This window comes from Lynx canadensis, chromosome B4 (assembly GCF_007474595.2).
Source record: "Lynx canadensis isolate LIC74 chromosome B4, mLynCan4.pri.v2, whole genome shotgun sequence".
Taxonomy (NCBI): Eukaryota; Metazoa; Chordata; class Mammalia; order Carnivora; family Felidae; genus Lynx; species Lynx canadensis.
The window spans coordinates 54,546,016-54,570,115 of record NC_044309.1 but is presented as its reverse complement, the minus strand read 5'-3'; the positions used below and the strand labels follow the sequence as shown (position 1 = coordinate 54,570,115).

Genomic DNA, 24,100 nt, shown 5'->3' with positions numbered 1-24,100 from the left:
AACTCTTGATCTCAGCTCAGGTCTTGATCACGTGGTAGTGAATTTAAGCCCTATGTTGTGCCCCATGCTGGGTGTGAAGCCTATTAAAAAAGAAAAAAATGTGTGCCAGTTGTTGGGTTTGGGGCATCCTACTTCTGTGTCCAATCTCTTACATGGGTACAGGTAACAGAAGGGTAGAGGTTGGAACATTTTAGCACAGAGGACAAGGTTAGAAAGATAAACAGATTTAAGACTTCTGGTTTGCCGGACAATAGTCAAGACTTGACGTTCAATTATTGGATTCAACAAATACTTATTGGGTACCTTAAGTGGTAGACATAGCCAGTGATTTTTGGTCTTACCAAAATTTATAATCAAAACACCGCAGAAGTGGTTTCGTCACAAAATACTTACGAATTGTTACTATTCTTTCCATTTTGAGAAAAATAATTTAAACATTTCTCCAGTTTCTAACTGCCAACTTTTTAACCTACGGTTTCTTTGAGTACATCTAAACAATTTGGAAATGAAAAATGCAATGACCATTTTATAGAAAACTGCATATAAGGCTAATTTAAAAAAAAAATGAGGCAAGCTATTGTGCAATGCTAAACTAATTTTTTAGGATTTCATTATAAAGATTTATTTGACTGCTCTTAAGGACTGAATATGTATCCTCCCCAAATTCATTATGTTGAGACCTTAACCCTTAATATGAGGGTATTTGGAGGTTGTGTTTTGGGGGAAGCAGTTAGGTTTAGATGAGGTCATGAAGATGAGCTCTCCATGATGGGATTAGTGTCCTTATAAAAAGATGAAGAGACTAAAGCTGTCTGCCACACGAGGACACAGCAAGAAGGCAGCTGTGGTCCTTACCACTGAGTCTACCCTCACCTGTCTTTTTGGACTTCCCAGCATCCAGAACTGTGAGAAACAAATGTCTGTTTACACTACCCAGTCTACAGAATTTTGTTATAGCAGCCGGAGCTAAGACAACCACCAATTAATAGAAAAGTACCCTTTTATTGAGAGGTAAGACAAGTGTATTTACAATATTCAATTGTTAGATCATATAATCTGACTGTGAGACTTTTTAAAGCAGCAGTATTCCAGGAATTACAATTTATAAGGGGAAAAGTAAAACATTGCAAGTATGTTTCTGTTACAGAAAATACATTTGAACAATGCCAGATACACTTAAGGCTAAGTAGTATTAGACCTTTTCCTCCATCTTTATAGCAATGATCAAAGTACATTTTTGTCACAAAGACAGAAGGCTAATTTTGGAAAGGAAGAAACAATACAATGTACAGTGCTTTCAATAGAGCCTCATCAGTGGTTATGAATAAGAAATATACAGTGCTGCCGAGCAGTCCCAAACTCACATTTGAGATTAACTGTGGACTCTTTGAAAACTGAAAACTGCTCCAGCCTCTCAATCTTACTAAGGACTGGGAAATTATCAAATCCTTTACACAACTTCTAATAATGCTTCTGAAATAAGATTTTGAAAAAGTTATCTGTTACAGTGCAAAGAACATTTTGATAGAAATTCATGTCTACAAAGGAGTTAAATAATACACATGTTCCTTACATTAACAGATACTGTTCTTGTTCTAAAAAGGTAGAATTATCTAGCCACTGAAAATAATATGGATCAGTCAAAAATATGTAGAAGAGTCCTACAGGGCAACTTGTATAAGTCGATCCCCAAAATATGTATATATTTGACACTCTCCCAAATGAGGATATTACTTTTTTGAAGAACATTAGACACAACACTAGGTCTCTTATTATTCCATGAACTATTGAGGTAGGAGTCTCATTTTGTCAATATCATCTAGTTTCACAGATTATGTCATAAGTCAAATACCAGTACCAAAAGGCAGTAATCCACAAGACTGAACCATTAAACTACATACCAAGTCTTTCCTTCTTTGGACAAGCAAGAATGGGAGTTCCCTGTGTATTGAGATTTAACTAAAAATAATATAAGCTATGATATATTTTGTAGACATGTTTCTAAATAAAAATCACAAATTTCAATTATGATTTTGTGCATTAAAAAGCTTTGCAACTGTTAAAAAAAAAAGGTAAATAATGCAATCATTAGTGGTATAACAAATAGTACTGTGGCTGTTGAAATGTGTTCTTACATCTACCAGAAAAGCTGTCAACTTGGAAAACTACCAAGAAACAACCACTGTTTCTTACTGCCAGTCAAGCATCAATAGTAGGAAAAACAACATATTTTTTTAGTGTCATGTTTTTAAGAAACTATAGCCCATTTAATTACAGTAAACTAAACTTAGCATGTGAATTCTGGTATTTTCTCCATGAACTCAAGACAAAGCATCTTATGAAGCATTCGTCATGCGTATTGATGTTTATGTTATGAAAAAGCTAAAAGTAAAGGAAAACTCAATTTTACATGAAAAGCCCTTAACAAATACCTGTAAGTTTAACTTTTTAACATATTACATCTTAAAGTAAACATTACCAATAGTTATTTATGAAAAGCAAAACAGTAAAACCACTGCTAAAATCAAAAACAAAAACAAAAACAAAAAAGAAAGGAAAACTACACCATGACATGGAAAAAATCCATTTGGTTTGCATCATTTAGTATCTTAAATAAAAGACTATTCAATGTAACAGACTACTTCATGGTTAAGAATGCTTTTTGTTAGATGCTTACATGTAATGTAGGATATAGATAACCAAGTTAGACTCTCAAGACTTATGAGTAGTTCTGGAGTGTTCAGTTATAAAGAATAAATGACCTTTGCGTATTCCAACAGTGAATATCTAGTTCAGCTTTCATCTGGCTCTAAAATATTAAGAATCAGAAGAACCACAAATGTTTTATTTTAGCCATATGTTTACAAAAAAAAAGTGATTCATACATCAAAACTGGGTTTTCCTTGGTTTTAATACATTAAAATGACATAATCCAATCTAACTCATGCATCACTTTCAGAGACACAGTGCAACTGGAAATATTTTTGCCATTCCAGTGGATATTTCTAAAAAGCAAATGCCTATGCGTGCTCCTGCACCTTCAAAATAAAAAGGAAAGAAACAGGCACCACAGTTCTCCAAGGATGGCTGTTTTTCGCACATTGTGGATAAACAATAAAAATCGCCTTCAAGAGTTTCAATAAGTACTGTAACCTAGAGTTCATCTCCTTTAGTTTGCTTGCTGACTTCTCAGATCACTTGATTAGAAGCCTGTTCTCATTGCTTCTTTGTTAACTGCTATTGGTACTTTGTAGACTATGCGTTTTAAACTTCTGTAAAGAACATTACAAGCTATTTCATGTAATTTAATTTTGTGCTGAATATTCTTCAAAGGATTTTATAAATAATACAATATTTTAAATGAGTCTTCAATTCACTTGTTGTTATACCATATTGTTGCTTTCTCCAACTTTATCTACAAACTGCAAGGAGAAGAAAAACAGATAATTAAAAGAAAGCCCAGAGCATTACAAAAACATTATATCAACATTTTATATGTTGATTTAAAAAACCCAACTTCGTAAGATTCGTGGCAATTTAAGGTGTGACTGACAATGATTAATCCAGTACTACTCACCACAATCTTCTGACATGTAAATGTGTATAAAAATTTTTCTTTTCTGAGGTTGTTTTTGCATGACATGTTATGCATATGACTTTAAGGGTGCAACACAAGAAATGCAACACAATGAATAAAAAAACTGGATAAAATGAAGGTAACACTGCTAGCTTAACAAAACAATAAAAAAATAAAAAGCTGAAATGTCAGCCATTCATGCATTAATGAACCCAATAAGATATTTCCACTGACCATTACTGTGGATCTCTTCTGGGCCTATGTAGTCTTTGAACAAACAGATTTAACTCCATTAAGTTCAACAATTAACAACAGCTATTGACTAAAAATACTTTAAATGTGTATTCTGGACTTCAGACTGAAAGTGGCAATGACATTAAAAATAGATGTAATGAGGCAAGCACAAATTAATAATTACAGAATATAAATTTTAACACACGTTAATGTTAAGTGGTTATTTACTTTGGCTACTCCACCCCAAATATAAAGCAATTGGGCCTTCTTCAGCATTCCAGATGGTGATGCAAATATTGAAACAAAATAATTAGTGGATATATTAAAAGTTGTGTAACCCAAGTGGTCACAATACTATCAAACTCTAGCAATCATTTAACCCTTCTTTTCATTTCACTATTCACACTTTTACTTAAGAATTTATTATAAGAAAGTAATAATGATAGGAAACATAACTGACAGCATTGGGTGTTTATGCAAACAATGAAGGATCCTTAAATTAAGGACATGAATAATGATTACAACTGCATAACTAGAAATTTCAGTAAATTCAAAAGCTATTCTAAGTAAAAACAACATTTACTACAGTATGAGTTTGGAGATTAATGCAAATGAAATCAGAATATACATATTCCAACCTTTTATATTATTATAAATAGGTAATGGGTGCACTAAAACTAAATGTTGCTTTGAAAGTACCATGGATTCATTAGGATTTTCAGTTAAATTTATGTGTAGAGAAAGCACAACATTCTCTCTCCAAAAGTAACATCAAACATCAAGGTTGTCCGGGCTGTAATATTCTGACTCTAAAATCGACTTGAGGTTGAAAATGAGATTTTTGTCTTACAGTGGTACCTATTCTTCTGTGGGTGAGCCATCCTTTAGCTCTCTGAGAATCCAGTAAATGCTATGGACTTTGTTAGTAACATCTACAAATGTCTGTAAACAACTTTAGGATGTTGATGGCCCATCTTGAAGGAACAGATTTGATGAGATCATTCAAACTGTGGAACAGAGTTGGGAACAGCATTTTATCATCTGACTTCCAGTATAATTAGTGCTTGATTTAATTGTCTTAATGCATGCTATTGGTGATACTAAGAAAGAAAATAATATTTACTAGAAATAATGATGTCCTTTTTATATAATGGCTTCTAAAATTAGAGATCATATAAAAGTTAATTGAAAAGTACCAGAACTTTCAAAGAGAAAGGCAGCATATAAATTTGAGTTACATTAAAAAAAAATAAATAAAACAAGAATATTAAATGGATATAGTGAAACAAAATTCCAGGTTTTATAAGGTCAGCAATGATTATTTTCTCTGGTATTCATGGTAATCTATGGCAATGTAACAATTTATATCATAATAAAAACATCAATTACTTGTATTTCTAGAAGTAAAGAACATCACAGTATTTATTTTGTAGGTTTAAAAATTTTATTTCTAATACATGATTACTTACTGATCTAATTCCAGGTAAATTCAAGAGGGATCCAAGGACTGGTACTCTTCTAATAAAGCCAATGACCACAGGAAAGAAGCCCCTAGGAAAAAGGAAAAAAAGGTTCTCAGAACTTACATATTCTTTATTATCAAAATCAATTGCTAACCAAGTAAAAAGAAAGGATCCTATTAAAATTTTAAATGTTTTGGAGACTTCAAATTTCAAATGTTACCTTTAGTGGTAATGTTTCTTTCCTCTCCCTGGATTTGATCTTTCTTAATTATGCTCATATAGTATTTTGCTTATACATTTGTAACAGCATTACTACTATTATTACTACTACTATATTCTTTTTTTTTAAGTTATTTATTCATCTTGAGACAGAGAGAAAGTGCAAGCAGGAGAGGGGCAGAGAGAGAGGACAAAGTGAGAATCCTAAGTAGGCTCTGTAGCAGTGCAGAGCCTGATGCGGGGCTCGAATCCATGAAACAAGAGATCATCACCTGAACTGAAGTCAGATGCTTAAACGACTGAGCCACCCAGGCTCCCCTACTACTGGATATTTATAGTCTAGTGCCCATATCAGAAATGAGAGATTTTCTAAGGCGGATTTGACACTTAATTCATTTTCATGTCTTCCCATGAAGAATATGGTATTTGGCAGATAGAAGACAAAGGATATACATTTCCTGAATAAATAAACTTACCTTATATAAAGGTATTTTCTCACATTGCATGCTATTATTTACTCACTTAGTAACTAGCATTTGTAAAATGTTAACTGGTCAAAATCTAACATAGTTCATTTAGCACAAAATTTTCTAATATGAGTATGTACTAAAAGAATTGTCATCAAGTGGCAGTAACTATGCAGTATTAGGTTCTATGTATTAAAATGCTGTATGTATGTATCACTGTTTAGTTGATAAAAATAGCAGACACAGTGCCTTAATAGAAAAGACAGTGCCTTAAAATCCCAATAAAATGAATTTTATTGCATTGAAAATACAAGATAATGTATACTATTTATACATTTGATAAACACTTTTATAGTTGACTGAATTATCTAAAGCTGTAATAAAAGATTCAATGTAAACAAAAAATCCATTTGAGAAAATTATGGTCTTTGTATTCATGCTGATGCAAATATCTGGGCTTTTGTAATAATTATTTGAGGTACTGATTCATTGAAAGAGAAAAGGTAAAATAAAAAAATTGCCTTACCTGAACAATAGAAAGAATCCATAAATTTCAAAGATCATGCCTATCAAAGGCCAACCAATAAGGACTACAAATACTCCACCCAGGAAAAATCCTGTCGCTTTCATTTTATGTTTTTGGAAGAAGAATCTGAATGTTCTTTCTAAACCAATTACAAAAGCCAAGCCAGCCACAAATAAAACCTAGGAGAGAAAGAAAATGCAAGATAGAAAAAGCAGTTACACACACTGCATGAATTTGAAAAGCAAGGTCAAAGCTAAATATAATAAAAAGAAATACATCTGGCTCTTAGTGTGGGCAACTGGCTGGAGAAAACTACAGTGCACACGAAGAGGCAGAACCAAGGAGTGTGCTAAGCATGCTAATGTTGTAGTTGTAGTCCAGTCTTCTCAGTCCTCTTCTATCTTGATTAAATGCAGAAAAAGAGAACTAAAGATTAGATGTTACCGAAGGGCATGTGCACATGCAGTGGTTTTCCCAGGTAAACTAGATGGAGAGGGCTTGGCTAAGCAGATGAGAAGCAGGGCAAAAAAAGAAGGCTGCCCATAAATATGTCACCCGAAGGTATTCCTGGTTTTGCACACTTCACCCTAGGCTAGAGGTGTTCTGTGGGTGGGAGAAGTACTGACATGGCCAAGATGATGAAGAAACCATGAAAAGCCAGGAAGAGGAATTAGTATTACTAATTCCAGAATATCTGGTGGCAGAGAAATAAAAATAAAGCCACGTTCTCAAATATATATTTTGTATGTTTTCAGATAGTGAACAAGAAATGGTGATCTAGTAAAAGCTTGTTTTTTCCCAGGCTTTACTCCCAATACTTGCCTTCCTTCCTATCTTTTTTTTTTTTTAATGGGATGAAACATTTTTATTTACTTATTATTTTTTTTTGAGAGAGCGAGCATGCACACACGTGTGCACACATACATAATTAGGGGAGGGTGAGAGGGAGAGAAAGAATACTAAGCAGGCTGAATGGCTCAGCGTCCACAGGGTGATGGTGGTGGTGGTTTCCAATCCCTTGAACCTTGAGTTCATGACCTCAGCAGAAATCAAGAGTTGAAGGCTTAACCGACTGAGCCTCCCAGGTGCTCCATTTCATAACTGTGTTTAATGAAAAATTTTCATACAAATATTGATTGAACCTAATGGTTAAGCTTTGTATTCTCAGATACCAATGCTACTTATATGTTATTAATTAACCTGTCGATTTTGAACAATTTTGTTACCCTTTATATCTTCCAATTTCCAATTACAAGCCCAACAGTAATACACACTTCTAAGATATTTCACTCTTGCACAACCTCCACACATGGACAACAAAGTACAGTCCAAATAAACAATATACACGTTTCTTAGGAAGTCAACTCTTAAAATATACAGATATAAAGAGGTTTAAATGGCTTTTAAAAACCTATTTCATGCTACTGAACCAAATGTCTAAAGTCATATGTTTTAAGTTAAACATATTTATAAATTTACCAAGACATGGGGGCTACCAAGTCATTTATTTTGAACTCCTATTTAGAGGCAGCCTTGATTTAATCTATTGTATATCACACATCAAACACTTAACAGAGTAGTTATTCAAAAACTTCTTTAAGTGTTTACCTTTTATTTAAACAGAAAACAGGTTTTACTCCTGATGGAAACAGAGAAGCTAACAGGAATCTTTACATGAATAATAGGGAATTGTTTCCCCCCAACCTAACAGCAGGCAATAATTCATTTGCAGTTAAAATTTCCTTACGAATTTAGTTAAAATATATATTGAAAAACTCACATTTCCAATAGCCAGTAGTGCTTTGTCAAAAAAGAGAATCATTCCAAAGAACAGGAAAAACACTCCAAATCCTGTTAATCCCATTCCAATTTCTGCAATATAAATTATATAGTTAAGGGTAGAGAAAAATTAAAGTTACATTAAGATCCCTATAAATTAAGTAAGAAAGTTTCTCAGTTTTTCTTTTGGATGATATAAGAAAATAGGTTCCTAACATTGCAGGTTAACTTTATGACATTCATTGAGGTCTATAACAAAGTAACATCAGCAAATAACCTCAACATATAAAATATGAATTTATGAGAGACAGCACTTCTCATAAACATATGCATAACAGAGAAAGATAATCAGGATTCTAAATCTTGGGTTGTAAATTTTTTCCCTCCCAAGAACTCCTCTGTCACCAGGCATAAATATATGAGTTTACTTTTACTATTTATCTCTTTCATATTCTATGATATTATTTATATGCACAATATCTCCAGTTACTTCTTCCTTCTTTTCATCTAACTCCTTCTTTAACCCAGTGGAAATGTTACAGTGGGTCTGCACGGTATACTTCACTCCATGATACACTTCTTACAACAACAGTATTTTGAGAATCACATTGCCATCTCCTCAAAAGTTAATTTTCAGAAGGTTATGTATAACTTTTAACTTCTTGATGGTATGGGTTTATCTTCTATAAATTACCTAAACCATGAATCCAATCACATGTTTAGTGTACGAGTCCTAAAAGCAGCACTCCAGAGTTTCAAAGAACACAGTTGTACTTAATATTAATATTCTGGAGTTTTACTCTTTTTATTCAAAGACTCCGAAATGCCTGTATCTCTTCTAGGTACTATCTGATGGTGAATGAAGCATAAGCACTGAAGTTTATGTTCATCCTGTATATAAAACTAATAATTTTATTACCTTCACATTCTCTTGGTCTTCTCTTTTCAGTCTGAAGATTCCTAACTTTCTAAGATTACAGTTATCCTTTTCTGTTAATGCTAAAAGCATAACCCACTAAGTCACCTTGATCATTTTAGTTTTGCTGTCAGGAAATACTCACCAATCCTTATTTTACCTAGACGCTTACTATCTGCTTGAAATAATCAGAGCAAAAACTACCATATTTTTGGAAACTCAATTTTATTTTATTTTATTTTTTTAATGTTTATTTATTTTTGAGAGGCAGAAAGAGAGAGACACAGAATCTGAAGCAGACTGCAGGCTCCGAGCTGTCAGCACAGAGCCCTATGAGAGGCTGGAACTCACGAACTGAGAGATCATGACTTGAGCAGAAGTAGGATGCTTAATTGACTGAGCCCCCCACGCACCCCTGGAAACTCAATTTTAAATACACCATTAATGATTTCTGATCTGTTACTTAACTTTTTGGCTGTGGCTCCAGAAAGCCCAAATCTAGGTCACAGCCACTTAAAAAAAAATTTAAGACTTGTAAAATGTTCTGATGAGTTGAATACTTCTATCATATACCTTTTCTATATCCCCCATGTCCTCAATTTGCAGTTATCTACTGCCTTCCATTCCAGCTACCTTTTCTTCCAAAGTTAGTCTAAAAGAATTCAGGTACTAGTCTATAAATATACTGATAAATGTATTCCACAGACACAAAATCCTATGAAAATGTGAAGCTAATGCTTTCATGCTTAAATCCCTTAAGAGAATTCAACAAAATAACTGTTTAGCTGTCAGACATAATTTCCTAGAGGAAAACATGGACAAAAGAACAAGTAAAATTCCATTGTATAACTATTTAGTAGTTAGGATTTAGTCATCGACAGCTGAGTTACTTGAGTATGACTAACTTCCAACTTTTCATAAATTGTCCTAATGATTTCATAAAAATTTTGAGAGGTTTGTTCAGCAGAAAGGAATTATATAGAAATACACCTACTATGTACTGAGAATTTACCATGAATTAGCCATTAGGAGGTGCTTTGCATGCCTTACATAACTTAATCCTCCCAATACTAATGCAAGGTAGGTATCATTACATCATTTTAGAGATCGAGTAAGAGGAGTTTAGAGAGATGACTTAATATACCTGGAGTCACACTTCTGGCTAACCATTTGGACTCAGTCCCTGTCCTTACCTATTACATCATACCCCTTCCTACAGGATTTTCTTACCTTTTTTTTAGGTTAAATATGTTTGATTAAATGAAATTCAAGGGCACTGGAGCATACTGAGCTTCTGGGAGAAGCATCTCTAGGTGACTCAAGTTTAATAGGATTAGTTTGTTACCTAACACAACTAAGTAGGTGTTAGTAGAAGTATTAAAAATTGACTGCTGTGAAAAAAGATAATATCTGGATATGGTTTCATATTCACTGAAGTGTTTATACAAATATGTTGTAATTCTTTTAACAAAAATGTGAGGTGAAAAGTAGCACCTGCCCCACGTATCACAGATTAGGAACTCATCTGTTCATAGAATCAGCAAATGTATGTATGTGGTGCCTTGGAGGTGGCGGGACAGCTGGGCAGGAAGAGTGATGGTTGCGTGGAGTCAGGCTAGAATTCAAACCCTGTTTCTGGACTCCACAGCTTAAAAACCATAACAGGGGAACCAAAACTATTTCATCCAGTGTAGTCCAGGAGGAGACAGTTGCCTGTGACATATTTGCCCAAACTGGTACTGGCATCATGTTGCCAAGTTATTTCCGGACCTGAATGGGCCAAAAGTCTCTAACTGGCCTCACTGTGCCCTTTTCTCATCTCCCGAATTCCCATCTTCCCTAGGCTTATGCATTCATAAGCCCTCTGGTTAGTAAAGCCCTACATGGAGTTGCCCGCTCATCACCAGGATCATATCCAGAAAAACAAATTTACCTTCCTCTCTTGCAGCTATCAAATCTGCATTCCTCTTGCCCATGTGTGTGGGTTTTTTTTTTTAAAGAACAATCTAATAAAAACAACTTAATGAAATTTGTCTAAAATAAAAAGAGAACTTATTGTGGAAACTTTATAAGGAAAGATACGCTTAATCCAATAGCAATCACTAACATTTTGGTATCTTATTTAAAAATTTTAATATTAGCTTTCTCTTTCTTCCTATGCCTTTTAAAAAACAGAAAATTTCATTATAAAGAACTCGACTGAATATCAGCTAATTGAACCACTCAACTGAATATTACGGTAGAATTTCAGACAAAGTGACATAATGATGTAAAGATTTACAGGCAGCATGGGAAATACCCTACTCCATCCCCTCAATAAATCTTGTGTTTTTATGGAGGGGGTGGGGAGAGTGCTATTATAGAATCCCTTAAAACAATCATGAATTGCTATTGATTCTGTTCAGTGCTCTGTCACCCTCTCCCAGAATCAGGATTCCAGAATAATCTCGGCAAATCACTTGAATGATGGCCAATTTCTGCAGTTAAACACACACACACAAACACCATTTGAAATCCAAGAGCTTTTGGTTCACTAACCATTTTGTGTTCCAATCCACTGTCCTAACTAAAACATATGGCAAATGAACATCAAAGAGTATAATTTAACCTTTCTCATCAATTTAATAAGGGGGAACACTCCCTACCTATTCTGCCCACATTCCAACTCAATCCCCTGGTTCTGGATTTTGGAAGAATGTAAATCAGGCACCTGTCCCTATAAGAAGTCTTCAACAGAAGAGAATCTCTGTGCAAAGGATAATAGTTCATAGTTTTAATCTGTGTAATAATCAGACTCAGATAAAAAAATAATACTTTATAGTTAGAATAACTGTGTAGAGATTAAGTACTTCTTCTAATTAGTAGAATTAGAAATAAATTTCAGCAATTTAGGTATACAATTCTCCTAATTTCCTGTAACAACCTCATTTTAATTTTGGGTCTCAGTCAAGAGGAACAGAACACGGCATCACAAACAGAATAGGATCTGACTATCCTACACAGTCTCTCTCAAAAAAAAAAAAAAATCAATGCATAATTGTGTAGGATAAATATCTACTGTTGCAACTATTCTTGCTATGAAAGAATTACATCATTCTAAGATAGATCTCAAATAAGATTTATGTCAAGTCTTCTTAGATGCTAGTATGGTCCAGTGAACACAAAGTTTCTGAGCCAGGAGAACTGGGATCAAGCCTTGCTTCTGTCACTTTCCTTATGACCACACATTGAATTTCTTTTGAGCCTCTTTTAATTTATAGAAGAGATATACCTCTCCCTGCCTTATAGGGCTCTAATAAAAATTCAGTGTAATGATTTACATGAAAGCACTTGATAAAATAAAAGAAGATGCCTTTATACAATTGCTAGTTTCTATTATAACAGTAAGGGGGGGGGAAGGAGAAAAAAAGAAAGAAAAGAAAAAAGGAAAAAAAGAAACAAAAAAGGACTTTATGTTTTCTAATCAGAGCAGGCCAACAGACCAAAAGGGGTCAGTGCAGGTGGCACGAAGGTGTAGACCCATCCAACCACTGGAAGGAAAAGCACCTGATTGGGGTGGTAGTGTATATAGGACACAACAGAAGCTCTGTCAAGTTCAACTCAGCCATGACTTGAATCCAAACTTTAAGACTCCGCTTTAATATAGAGCATTTTAAATGAAACTCTATTTTCAATAGACTGTTTAGATTTTAAAATCTTGAAAATCAAAGTAAGTTAAGCATAATTAAGAAAAAAATCATGACAGATAAAGCAAGGTGAGACAAAAAGACTATCATGACCATTAAAAGATAGGACCCATTGTTGGGCAGATATGTAAATACAAAAACTATTAAGATTGACAAAAGCGTGAGAAAAGTAGAAGTGTTATAATGAAAGAAATGGTAACAGATAGCAATGCTAACCTTAGATATAAAATAAGCCTGGAGAACTCTGTGGTAGGCAGAAAGAAATGCTAAAATAATAAAACAAACCACAAAGCACAATAGACAACATTAAGGAAAGAAATCGTTTAACTGAACACAAAGTGGCTTTTTACTACTGCGGAAACATTAGGTGGTAGAAAAGTGAAGTCGTTTCAAGGAATTTTTGGAAGGTTTCCAGAGGTGGCAAAAGGCGAAATACTCAAAATATTTAAGTGTAAGCATATTTTTTAAAAACCCAAACACCTACAATAGGTGACATCTAAAATACCGCCTCCCAAACAACCGGCCAGTAACTTGTAGAGGACCCCAAGTTTGTCATGTGCAGAAACGTCCCCAAGGATGAACCGCGGGTACCGCGCATCAAACTTTCTCTTGTGGCCATCTGCAGGAACAAAGCGTCCATCTCACTGGGGGTGAGAGCGGCGAGACCCTGGTGCAAGACAGACGCTCAGCATAGGCTTCCCCCCACTCCACATCGGACTTCTCCCTAGACCCCGCCGACCCGCCTCCCAGACCAGGTCTGCCACTGCAAGTCCAGCCCCCGACCCCTCAAGGCAGCCCTCCCAGTCCCGCATCCCTCGCTCAGTCCGGCAGGCCGCCGCCCCCAACACGGAGCTTCATTCATTGACCCGGGCAGAGGGGCGGGCGAGCGAAACGAGCTCGAGCAACGGGTGTGTGAGGCTCCAGGCGGGGATACCGGGGCGAGTGCTTACTCTGGGTGTCCGTTAAGGAGATCATGGCTGCAGCGGTGAGGGGAACGGCTACTGCACCTCCGGGCGCCCAGGGCGTTAAGCAAAGTGGGGAGAAAAGAAGCCGGGAAACAACCCAGGGGAGAGCCGCCACGTCTTCCGGAAACACGCAGCCACCCCTACCCTAGCCTCAAGACAGCTTCCCATTGGCGAAATCCGTTCCCAATATAGACCAATCATCCTTAGTCTTATTCGGTGACGCAAATGGTGGCCACACCCCTTCACCAATTAGAGAAGAGTGTTACTTGCAATTGGTTGAGGAGACCGAACCGGAAGGGCGGATGCTCCCAGCTAGAGAAAAAGGAAAGCTTGGTGGCGGGAAGTTTTCATTGGAGAGTGGCTGAAAGCAGTACCTAGTGGTCCTGAGCCGGGCGCTTTGAGGTGGGAGACCGAGGAAGCGGGTGGGGTGGGGTAGGGGTGGAGTGTGGAGGGGTGGGGATCTGGGGGTAACTCTGCTTTGAATGGGCTAACCTTTCTTTTTCCTTCCTGAGGGCGAGGCCGGTCTGTCGCGGATCACTTCCTTTCACCAATATATTGGCAGGAGAGAAACCGGCGTTAATCGTCGCCCGTCTCTAATGGAGTTCGGGCCTTTAGGGGCACCTTGAACTTTCTGCTCCTCTCTTTTTATCTCTAGCCTTTCCCATGCAGGAAGCTTGGTTACCAAAGTCTGTTTATTGGCAACCACCATTTATTGGTGAACAGCACGGTGGACGCATAGGCCAAGTGGAGGGTATTATTAAATTAATGTTGTCTTTAAAAAGCAGGTGCTGGGGAGCCTGGTGAATTAGCCTGTGGTACCGTAGTGACGGTTACTCCAGTATCAATGACTGGCTGTGACCCCGTGAAATATTTGCTGTGGGTGCTGTTAAAAGTTAAGAAATAGCGGGAGTAAAACCAATGAATCACTGAAATAGTAATTAAAGTTTGTGGTGCACCCACCAAAGAGACAGCTAGGGAACCAGGAGCACTCAAGCCAAAAAGGGAATGAGGCTCTTGGGTATATTGTTATAAAGCGGCTTATGTACTAAGAAGTCAGTGACCTTATTCCTCGCAGTGATTCGAATATTAACCTTTTCTTAAGGTAGGGAATTGGTTAGTGGTTATCTCATATCAGCCTTGGGAAACGTTTCAAGTTTTGTTTATGATTTCTGGAGGCATAAAAAGGAAATTACCTAGGTCAAGTTAGTCTTACAACAACGTAAGGTCAATTGACTTTGTTTGACTAAACTGGTTTTGTCCCTTTGAGGAATTTTCAAGGCTCTTCTCCGTTTGTTTTTGATTTTAACATTTTCCCCCTTTTGGTTCTCTCAGCAGGGTGAGAGTATGATCAACCAGTATAGTGTTATTTTCAGGTTCTACCATTGAAGTACTCAGGCTGAAGAATCACATTTTTGCTGTTGTCATTAGTTGGATTATTAGGCTAAGGGCCACGTGGTCACCATCTTCATCATTTATGTGGTTATTGTTGATTTCATACAGTTGTCTGATCCTGATGGATACCATTTGGTCTGTGAGTGGCTGCTGACAGGCATTTAAAACCTTGGAGAGTATGCAGCGCATTAGAGGTGATTTAAGGAGAACAATAGCCAAAGATTGAAAATTTCCCAGAGCAGATTCCCAGGTGCCAAGATTTAACCAAGTAAATAAATCAAATGGATTTCAGTTTTTTAAAGGTATTTACATAAGCATAATATGATATATTAACAGTCACATCTTTGTCATGACTCAGGACTGGATGAAGGTGAAGATGTTTTATTTTAAGTGGCTGTGTTGCAGGTGAACTTCCACCTAAATTAAGCCTCTATGGTGTGAGCAATCAAGTAATTTAAAGAGAGGCATTTCTGTGGAAGCAAAAGAAAAATAAAAGCTAATATTTTAAGAAGATTATAAATTCAGTGTCTGAGTTTGGAGAGAAACCAGTTGAGAAAATTTCTAGATGTTGGGTTCAAATTATCTTTAGATGGATGAAGGCAAGAGTAACAATCTGACAGATTTTCCTGGTTTGCAGTTTGAATGTCACTGGTGATCTTGCTGAGTGACCACATAGCAACAGGCACGTTGTCCTCCTCACATGAGCTGCTTTGGTGGTTTCTCTGAAGTTTACATCAGGTTGTTCAGCTTTAGTTTGCATGGCTTTGAGAAAAGGGCAGTTTTATTTTCACAGTGATTGCAAGTTACAAGAATGGGAGGAAATTGGAAATGTTAGTTTGGAGAGTTCTAGCCAGATATTGGAGGAAACTAGAATTCAGGATCCAGTTCAGTTTATAAGTAGAAAATAAAACCTTAAGGAAAATTAATAGCACTAGATGTATTACCAAAACATAATCATAATTTTTCCGTCATCATCCCATTTCTATTAGGGTAACTACAGTTAGGCTAATTTGTTTGCAAATTGAGTCTAGTTTCAATAAATTTGGCCTATTTACATAAGTGCTGCAAAAATAGTGACTGACCATATAGGCTCTTTTAAATCTGCTTTGCTGGAACTTTTTCATAAAGAATCTTAGATTGAACTTTTCAGGGCTCTTCAGGCTAAGCAGCCAAGCTAAGGACTTGTCTAATTGTGTCCTATTACAAGGAAATCAGATCGAGCTTAAGTAAATACATATATTGTCATGAAAAATAGACTATTTAATAAAAGGTTTTAAATTCTGGTGGGATCAGGTAGAAAGAAAAAGATAAATGTTTCAACCTTTGTTTACAAAAGTAGTTTTTACTGAATCACTGTAAGCTATAGATAGCTTAAAAGAGAGGAGAAAATGGAGCTTTTTATTTTTTTTTTATTTATTTTTTTTAAATTTTTTTTCAATGTTTATTTATTTTTTTTGGGACAGAGAGAGACAGAGCATGAACGGGGGAGGGGCAGAGAGAGAGGGAGACACAGAATCGGAAACAGGCTCCAGGCTCCGAGCCATCAGCCCAGAGCCCGACGCGGGGCTCGAACTCACGGACCGCGAGATCGTGACCTGGCTGAAGTCGGACGCTTAACCGACTGCGCCACCCAGGCGCCCCGAAAATGGAGCTTTTTAAATCTGGAAAGCAGGACATTGAAGAACCAGCAATATTTTAAATGAAATCATAAAAAATTACAATCATCTTCGTTAGTTCATTCAGTCTCCTGTAATTCTTGTTTTGCTTCACCTTAGGGTTAATAGCTTTATGAATCAGTTTTTCATTAGATTTTTAGAAATTCTTACCCAGTTCACTGTTATGATCTTAAAGTTAACAGAAACCTGTACTTCTTAGTCTTTTCCATGAATCTCTTTGCAGATGAAGCACTATCGTAGGAACAGTTTTGCAAAAACAAACTTAAATCCAGTTCAATTTTAGCTAGACCACACAAAAAATTCCTTTCTCAAGATCCCTTTTCCATAAACCTTCTACACTTTATATCCATCCAGTTTTTGTTACGTCTTTTTTTTTTTTTTTTCTCATTCTGGAATAATCATTTTACTTTTGGACAAAATTACTTCCTTTATTTCCTTTACCAAAACAACATACCCATGTTCTTCATATCTTTCCTTGTCCAAAAACATGTTCTATTTTCTTTAACTACTTTTCATATACTGTTGTTTTCTTTTAATCTTACTCTTTCTAGTAGTTTTAATTAAATATATTAATTAGATTTAACTCTTATCTTTAATTCCTAGTAAAAAACAAGAATTAAGCAATTGTGGACTGGCAACTTTATACATACACAATTATAAAAACCTTTTAGAGATCTATGTTTTTTATAATATAGTTTTTAATGTGACAAAGGATATAGTTATTAATAGACCCAAGTATCTATTGTCTGTCTGTAAAAATTAAAAAGCCAAAAGTTGGGGTTGTTCTAATGAATCCTAGGCCACTAACGTCTGAGTGACTCTTTTGAGACTGTCTGAGCAAGTGAGGCTAGGGTAAAACAATGTTGGCAGGTGCCAATAGAAAGCAATTTGTCATTAATAAAAGGAGAGTTGCCAAAGCTTGAATTTATTGGAAGAGTTCTCCTAGAAGATGAACTAGATTTAGGTTATCTTGTAGCAGATGATACAAATGGAACTAGAAATTAAACATAAATAAGAGCCTTGCATAGTAGTGCAAGGGAGATGCACAATGAAAACCATTCACTCTGAGGTAGATTTGAGACACTGTAGTAGTACTGAGGGACTGCCATGATGGGAACCAATTCAGAGAGCAGACTTTAAGCATCCTTTAAATGGCATTTCCAAAACACTGATTTGCTCAGGTCAGTTTTAGTTGGCCCTCAGACTTGATGAAAAGTATATTGAATGGTATAGTTATACTTTCTTTTTAACTTTCTGTAGTTCTTATTAGCTTCAGGGAAAAATTATTAGTTGAGGTTGTATGTCCTTAGTAATTTTCTTATATCGGCTAATTACTCATTTTAACAAAAAGAGCAGTTACCAAGCTCCAAACTGTAGCAGGTAGAAATATCATTGGTTTATGTTTATTACAGTCATAGGTATGGTTACTTTCTGTTTTTAGCAAGTGACAGTTTTTTGTTTTGTTTTTTTTGTTTTCATTTCTGGTAGTGATGTATAGTTTTATTTCAGTAAAAGTTTAAAGTTAGTTTCCTTAAATAAAGTATTAGTAATACTACAATACTGTACAAAAAAAAGAAAAGCTTAAAGTAGATAAACTTATGTTTTGCATTTAATGATTCAGTATATTATCTCATTTGCAAATGATTTAGATACTCAACAAATATTCATGATTTAGTTTAACTTGTTATAAACTTTTTATTTACATTTATTTAAATTATTTATTTTTACCAATTATTCTTGGATTAGACATTAAACAGCTAACCATCACACTATTTTTCTTATCAACAAATTTTGAAGTCATGCTTGCTTTTGTTTTAATGTTTTTGTTTTTGAGAGAGCGAAAATGGGGGAGGGGCAAGGAGAAGGGAACAGAGAATCTGAAGCAGGCTCTGAGCTGACAGCAGCGAGCCTGATATGGGGCTCAAACTCATGAAACACTAGATTATTACCTGATCTGAAGTCGGGTGCTCAACCAACCAAGCCACCCAGACACCCAGACATGCTTGCTTTTTTTTAAGTCAACAAACTTAAACTAGGTTTTACATATCAAAGGTTGTATCAGGTCATGTGAACTTGAAAAACATTTTGGTTTGTTTTTATATGTCTGAGGGTTTCAGGAGTACTTAATTTATAAGTGCTTATTTTTCTTTAAGCCAATTAAATAGAGCTCCTTACATATTCTGGCAATAGCATCTGGAATTAGAAAAATATTACCCATCTATAACATGCATACATAGACATACATAAACATACAGACAGAGGCAAACAGATCTTGTAGCTTTTGTTTAAAAAAGTTTAGCCATGAGCTGATAGCCATAATATTGCAAAATTCACCAGTTTAGAAAAGAACAGTTGGATCTAAATTGTCTTTCTGGGAAGTTGAGGTTACCTGCTCAGATAGCAAAGTTGTTTGTTTTCCCCCTAGTAACTTTTTTTTTGTTTGCATGATGCAAAGATCTTTTAGAGCTATTTTTGCAGTCATTGTGTCTTTTAGAAGTTTCTGCTTATCAGAGAATGCATTCTGTTGTCTCTGAGAGGTTTGAAATCTTCTCTTGTCAAAGGCACAGCTTTAAGATACACTTCTCTAAGTTAAAGTTGCCCTCCAGTGGCCGCTACAATTCTAGAAGTTCACCCATTTTTCCAAAAAGGCACAAAATCCTGGTCCATAGACCAACCAGGTAGAATACATCTTTACCTTTAAATTCCCTAAGAGTTCTTAGATATGAGGGGCCCTGCTTTCTAAAAGCTATTCTAAAACACAGGGAACCATGTGTTTCCCTGCCCTCCTCTCTTTGGAGTAGAATAGGAAGATTTACCTAGAAGCTTCAACAAACAAAATACAGGTATGCAAATTAAAGTCAGCTCAAAATGGAGAGAACAGAGCTCAGATATAAGAGAGACTTGACTTCAAACTCTAGAGTCAGTGAGAAAGTGAATTAAATGGACTCTGTGGGTTCCATGACCATAGGGGCCTCAGAGTTAAGGAGGAAGGGAGGTTGGGGGGGGTGTCTTTGGATTCCATTAAAAAAATTTTTTTTTAATGTTTATTTATTTTTGAGAGAGAGAGATAGAGGGCAAGTTGGGGAGGGGCAGAGAGAGAGAGGGAGACATCAGAATCTGGAACAGGCTCCAGGCTCTGGGTTGTCGCACAGAGCCTGACGTGGGGCTTGAACTTGGCAACAGCAAGATCAAGACTTGAGCCGAAGTCAGACACTCAGCCAACTGAGCCACGCGGGCACCCCTTTTGGATCCCATTTTTACACCACAGACTGTCAAAAGTTTAGAATTACCAGAGGTAAAACCAATGAATTATTGAAGTAGTAATCAGGAAAAGTTTATTGTGCACACACCAGAAAGACAGACTGCAAACCAAGAGCATTCAAACCAAAACATGGAAGGAAGCTCAGAGGTATATTGTTAGAAAGTGGTTTATATAGTGAGAAATTCCTGCTCTCAAGCCTCCTCTCCTTCTACTTGTTCATCTGTATGTAGTCTTAAGTTTTAGTCATTCATAGGTATTTAAAGTTCCTTAATTACATACCATGTGTTTCCCCCACTTCTGATATTTTCATGTTTTTTCCTGAAATCTAGTCCCTCCGTGGAATACCAGTTCCTCTTTTAAGATTGAACCTAAATTGTAACTGTAAAGCAGGTATTCAATAAAATGTTGAATGATTAATTTGAGTGTTTATGTGGGTGGATTTTACCTAATCTGGGATGTTTGAATCTGTTATTTATAAGATAGGTTTTACCATCCCAATTTTACAGATAAGGAAAGAGGTGAAGAGGAACAGGTTGTTTAACTTTGCTAAGATCATACAGTAATTTATTGCTAAAACTGTTTAACCTCAAAGCTTTCTTTTTTGCTAATTGCTTTGTATGTGGTGTTTAAGTGTCATTGATGTTATACTTGTTTATGTGATTTTGGACACTTCTCTGAAATCTAGAGAATTCGCTATAAAAATTAGTGTGGGAATAACCATGTAGTCCTTATTTTAAAAGTCACTATAATATATAATTTACTTTCTGACATTTTTCATGCTTAGTAGTGATAAATTATTGGGTAGGCATTATCAATACTATGGTTTAAAAAAATTTGCTGTGATTTTTCTTTCACTTTTAGAAAGAAGTTTGTATCCCAATTCAATTTTAGGATGGAAGCCATTTCAGGTTAGTGGAAATGATTACATTTTATAGTATATTCTGTTTTGTTTCTAACTGCATGCTCTTTGAAAAAAATTGTTTTTCTCTGTACTTTCAATTTTGCTGTGAACCTTAAACTGCTCTAAGAGGAAAGTCTTAATAAAAATAAAGAATAATAAATTATAAAAATATTTGTTTTAAAAATTCTGATTTTTATGTTTTGTGTTTTTTTTTAAATTGTAAAACATACCAAAATGTACCATTTTAACTAATTTTAAGTATACAATTCAATGGGAGCAATTCACATTATTGTGTAACCATCACCAATATCCATCTCCAGAACTTTTTCATCATTCCAAACTGAAATTCTGTGCCCATCGTACAATAATGCTCTCTTACTCCCTTTCTCCCAATTGCTGGTAACACTACTCGTACTCTGTATGAATTTGACTACTCTAGGTACCTAAGATAACTGGACTCATGCAATATTTGTCCTTTTGTGTCTGGCTTGTTTTCTTTAGTATAATGTCTTTGAGCTTCATCCATTTTATATGTATCTTTTTAAGGTTGAATAACATTGCATTGTATGTATATACCACCTTTTGTTTATCAGTTTGTCTGTCAGTGGACATCTGGGTTGTTTTACCTTATGGCAATTGTGAATAATGCTGCTATGAACGTTTAAATACAAATGGGCTTGAGTCTCTTTTTTCAGTTCTTTTGGGTATATATACTTAGAGGTGGAGCTGCTGAATCACATGCTCTTTCTTCTATTTAAGTTTTCAGGAACTGCTGTATTTTTCTCCATACTCACTGTTCCATTTTACATTCCCAGCAGTAGTACAGAAGGGTGATGTTTTTTGATAGAATTATGGGAACCTCAGAAATCACAAAGTAGAATATATCAATCACTCCAAATCCCACTATTCAAATTAATACTGTAATATATGGATGCATTATTTTTCAACAGATTTTTAGTTTGCAAAGAGTTTTTATTATTTTTTTAATGAAGTATAATTAACATATAATGTTATGTTAGTTTCAGGAGCACAACATATTCCTCAGTTCTATCCATTAATCAGTGCTTATCATGATAAATGTAGTTACTATTTGTCACCATAAAATATTGTTGTAATATTATTGACTATACTACCTATGCTGTACTTTTCATTTCTGTGACTTATTTTATAATTGGAAGTTGGTACCTCTTAATCCCTCTACCAATTTCATTATTTTCTCTACCTACTTCCCGTTTGCCAACCACCAGTTTGTTCTCTGTATGAGTTTTTTTTTTTTTTTTTTTTAAACATTCCACATGTAAATGATTTCATATGGTATTTGTCTTTCTCTGACTTATTTAGCCTAATACCTCTTAGGTCCATCCATCTTATTTCAAATAACAAGCTCTCATTCTTTTTTATGGCTGAGTAATATTCCATTGCATGCATATATATATATATATATATATATATATATACACACACACACACACACCACATCTTCTTTATCCATTTGTCTATCAATGGATGCTTGGTTTGCTTCCATATCCTGGCTATTGTAAATAATGCTGCAGTGAACATAGAGATGTGTATATCTTTTTGAATTAGTATTTTCATTTTCTTTGGATAAATACCCAGAAGGAGAATTGCTAGATTATATGGTATTTCTACTTTTAATGTTTTTTGGAACCTCCATACTGTTTTTACATATGCATGAAAGTTCTTTTTTCTCCACATCCTTATCAATATTTGCTACTTCTTGTGTTTTTGATAGTAGCCATTTGGACTGGTGTGAGGTGATATTCTATTGTGGTTTTGATTTGCATTTCCCTAATGATTAGTGATGTTGAACATCTTTTCATCTGTCATCTCTGTCTACAGAAAAATGTCTATTCAGGTAATCTGCCAAATTTTTAATTGGATTGTTTGGGTTTTTCTGGTATTGAGTTGTGTAAGTTCTTTATGTATTTTGGGTGTTAATCCCTTATTAGATATCATTTGCACATATCTTCTGTCATTCACTATGTTGCCATTTTGTTTTGTTGATGGTTGTGCAAAAGCATTTTATTTTGATGTAGTCTCAATAGTTTATATTTGCATTTGTTTTCCTTGCTTGAGAAAACTTAGATAATGTTGCTAAGGGCAGTGTCTAAAAAATTTCTGCATGAGTTTTCTTTTGGGAGTTTTATGGTAAGGTCTCACATTTAGGTCTTTAATCCATTTTGAGTTTGTTTTTGTGTATTGTGTAAGAAAATGGTCCAGTTTCATTCTTTTGCATGTAGCCACCCAGTTTTCTCAACACCATGTATTGAAAACACTGTCTTTTCCCCATTGTATATTCTTTCCTTCATTGCCATAGATTAATTGACCACATAAGCGTAGATTTATTTTTGGGCTCTCTTGTCTGTTCTATAATCTGTGTGTCTGTTTTTGTGACAATAGCATACTGTTTTGATTACTATATTTGTGTAGTATATCTTGAAATCTGGGATTGTCCAGCTTTGTTCTTCTTTCTGAAGATTGCTTTGGCTATTTGGGGTCTTTTGTGGTTCCATAGTTTTGGAATTATTTGTTCTAGTTCTGTGAAAAATATATTGGAATTTTGGTTGAAATTGCATTGCATCTGTAGGTTGCTTCAGGTATTATGAACATTTTAACAATGTTAATTCTTCCAGTCTGTGAGGAGAGAATATCTTTCTATTTATTTGTGTTTTCTTCAGTTTCTCTTAGCAGTATCCTCTAGTTTTCATTATATAGGTCTTTGATCTTTATGGTTAAGTGTATTTCTGAGTATTTTATTCTTTTTGGTGCAGTTGTAAATTTCTCTTTCTTCTACTTCATTATTAGAGTATAGAAATGCAACAGATTTCTATATATTAATTTTGTATCTTGCAACTTCACTGAGTTTGTCAGTTCTAGTAGTGTTTTAGTGGAGTCTTTAGTGTTTTCTAATAGGGTCATGTCACCAACAAATAGTAACAGTTTTATTTACTCCTTACCAATCCGAATGCCTTTTGTCTAGTTTTTTAAATTATCTGATTGCTTCTACTACAAAGCT

General features: G+C 35.2%; 2 protein-coding genes across 3 annotated transcripts in view; one reads left to right on the top strand and one right to left on the bottom strand.

Annotated features, from left to right (window-relative positions):
• Positions 1–982: 982 nt before the first annotated feature.
• GOLT1B (golgi transport 1B) lies at positions 983–13,964 on the bottom strand. The gene is made up of 5 exons (XM_030321908.2): positions 13,818–13,964; positions 8,267–8,358; positions 6,487–6,665; positions 5,281–5,362; positions 983–3,422 (listed from the first exon to the last, which is right to left on the bottom strand). The coding sequence occupies exons 1-5, from the start codon at positions 13,840–13,842 to the stop codon at positions 3,384–3,386; spliced, it is 417 nt and encodes a 138-aa protein (XP_030177768.1). The 5' UTR covers positions 13,843–13,964; the 3' UTR covers positions 983–3,383.
• A 136-nt stretch (positions 13,965–14,100) lies between these two features.
• Positions 14,101–24,100, top strand: part of RECQL (RecQ like helicase) — a 57,373-nt gene continuing 47,373 nt past the window's right edge. The window contains exons 1-3 of one of the 2 annotated variants that reach the window (XM_032593934.1): positions 14,131–14,234; positions 15,333–15,526; positions 21,024–21,070. In XM_032593934.1, the coding sequence (XP_032449825.1) occupies positions 21,055–21,070 (16 nt within the window). In that variant the 5' untranslated portion in view covers positions 14,131–14,234; positions 15,333–15,526; positions 21,024–21,054. Of the gene's footprint in view, positions 14,235–15,332; positions 15,527–21,023; positions 21,071–24,100 lie in introns of both variants that reach the window. The other variant, XM_030321901.2, reaches the window with a different exon arrangement.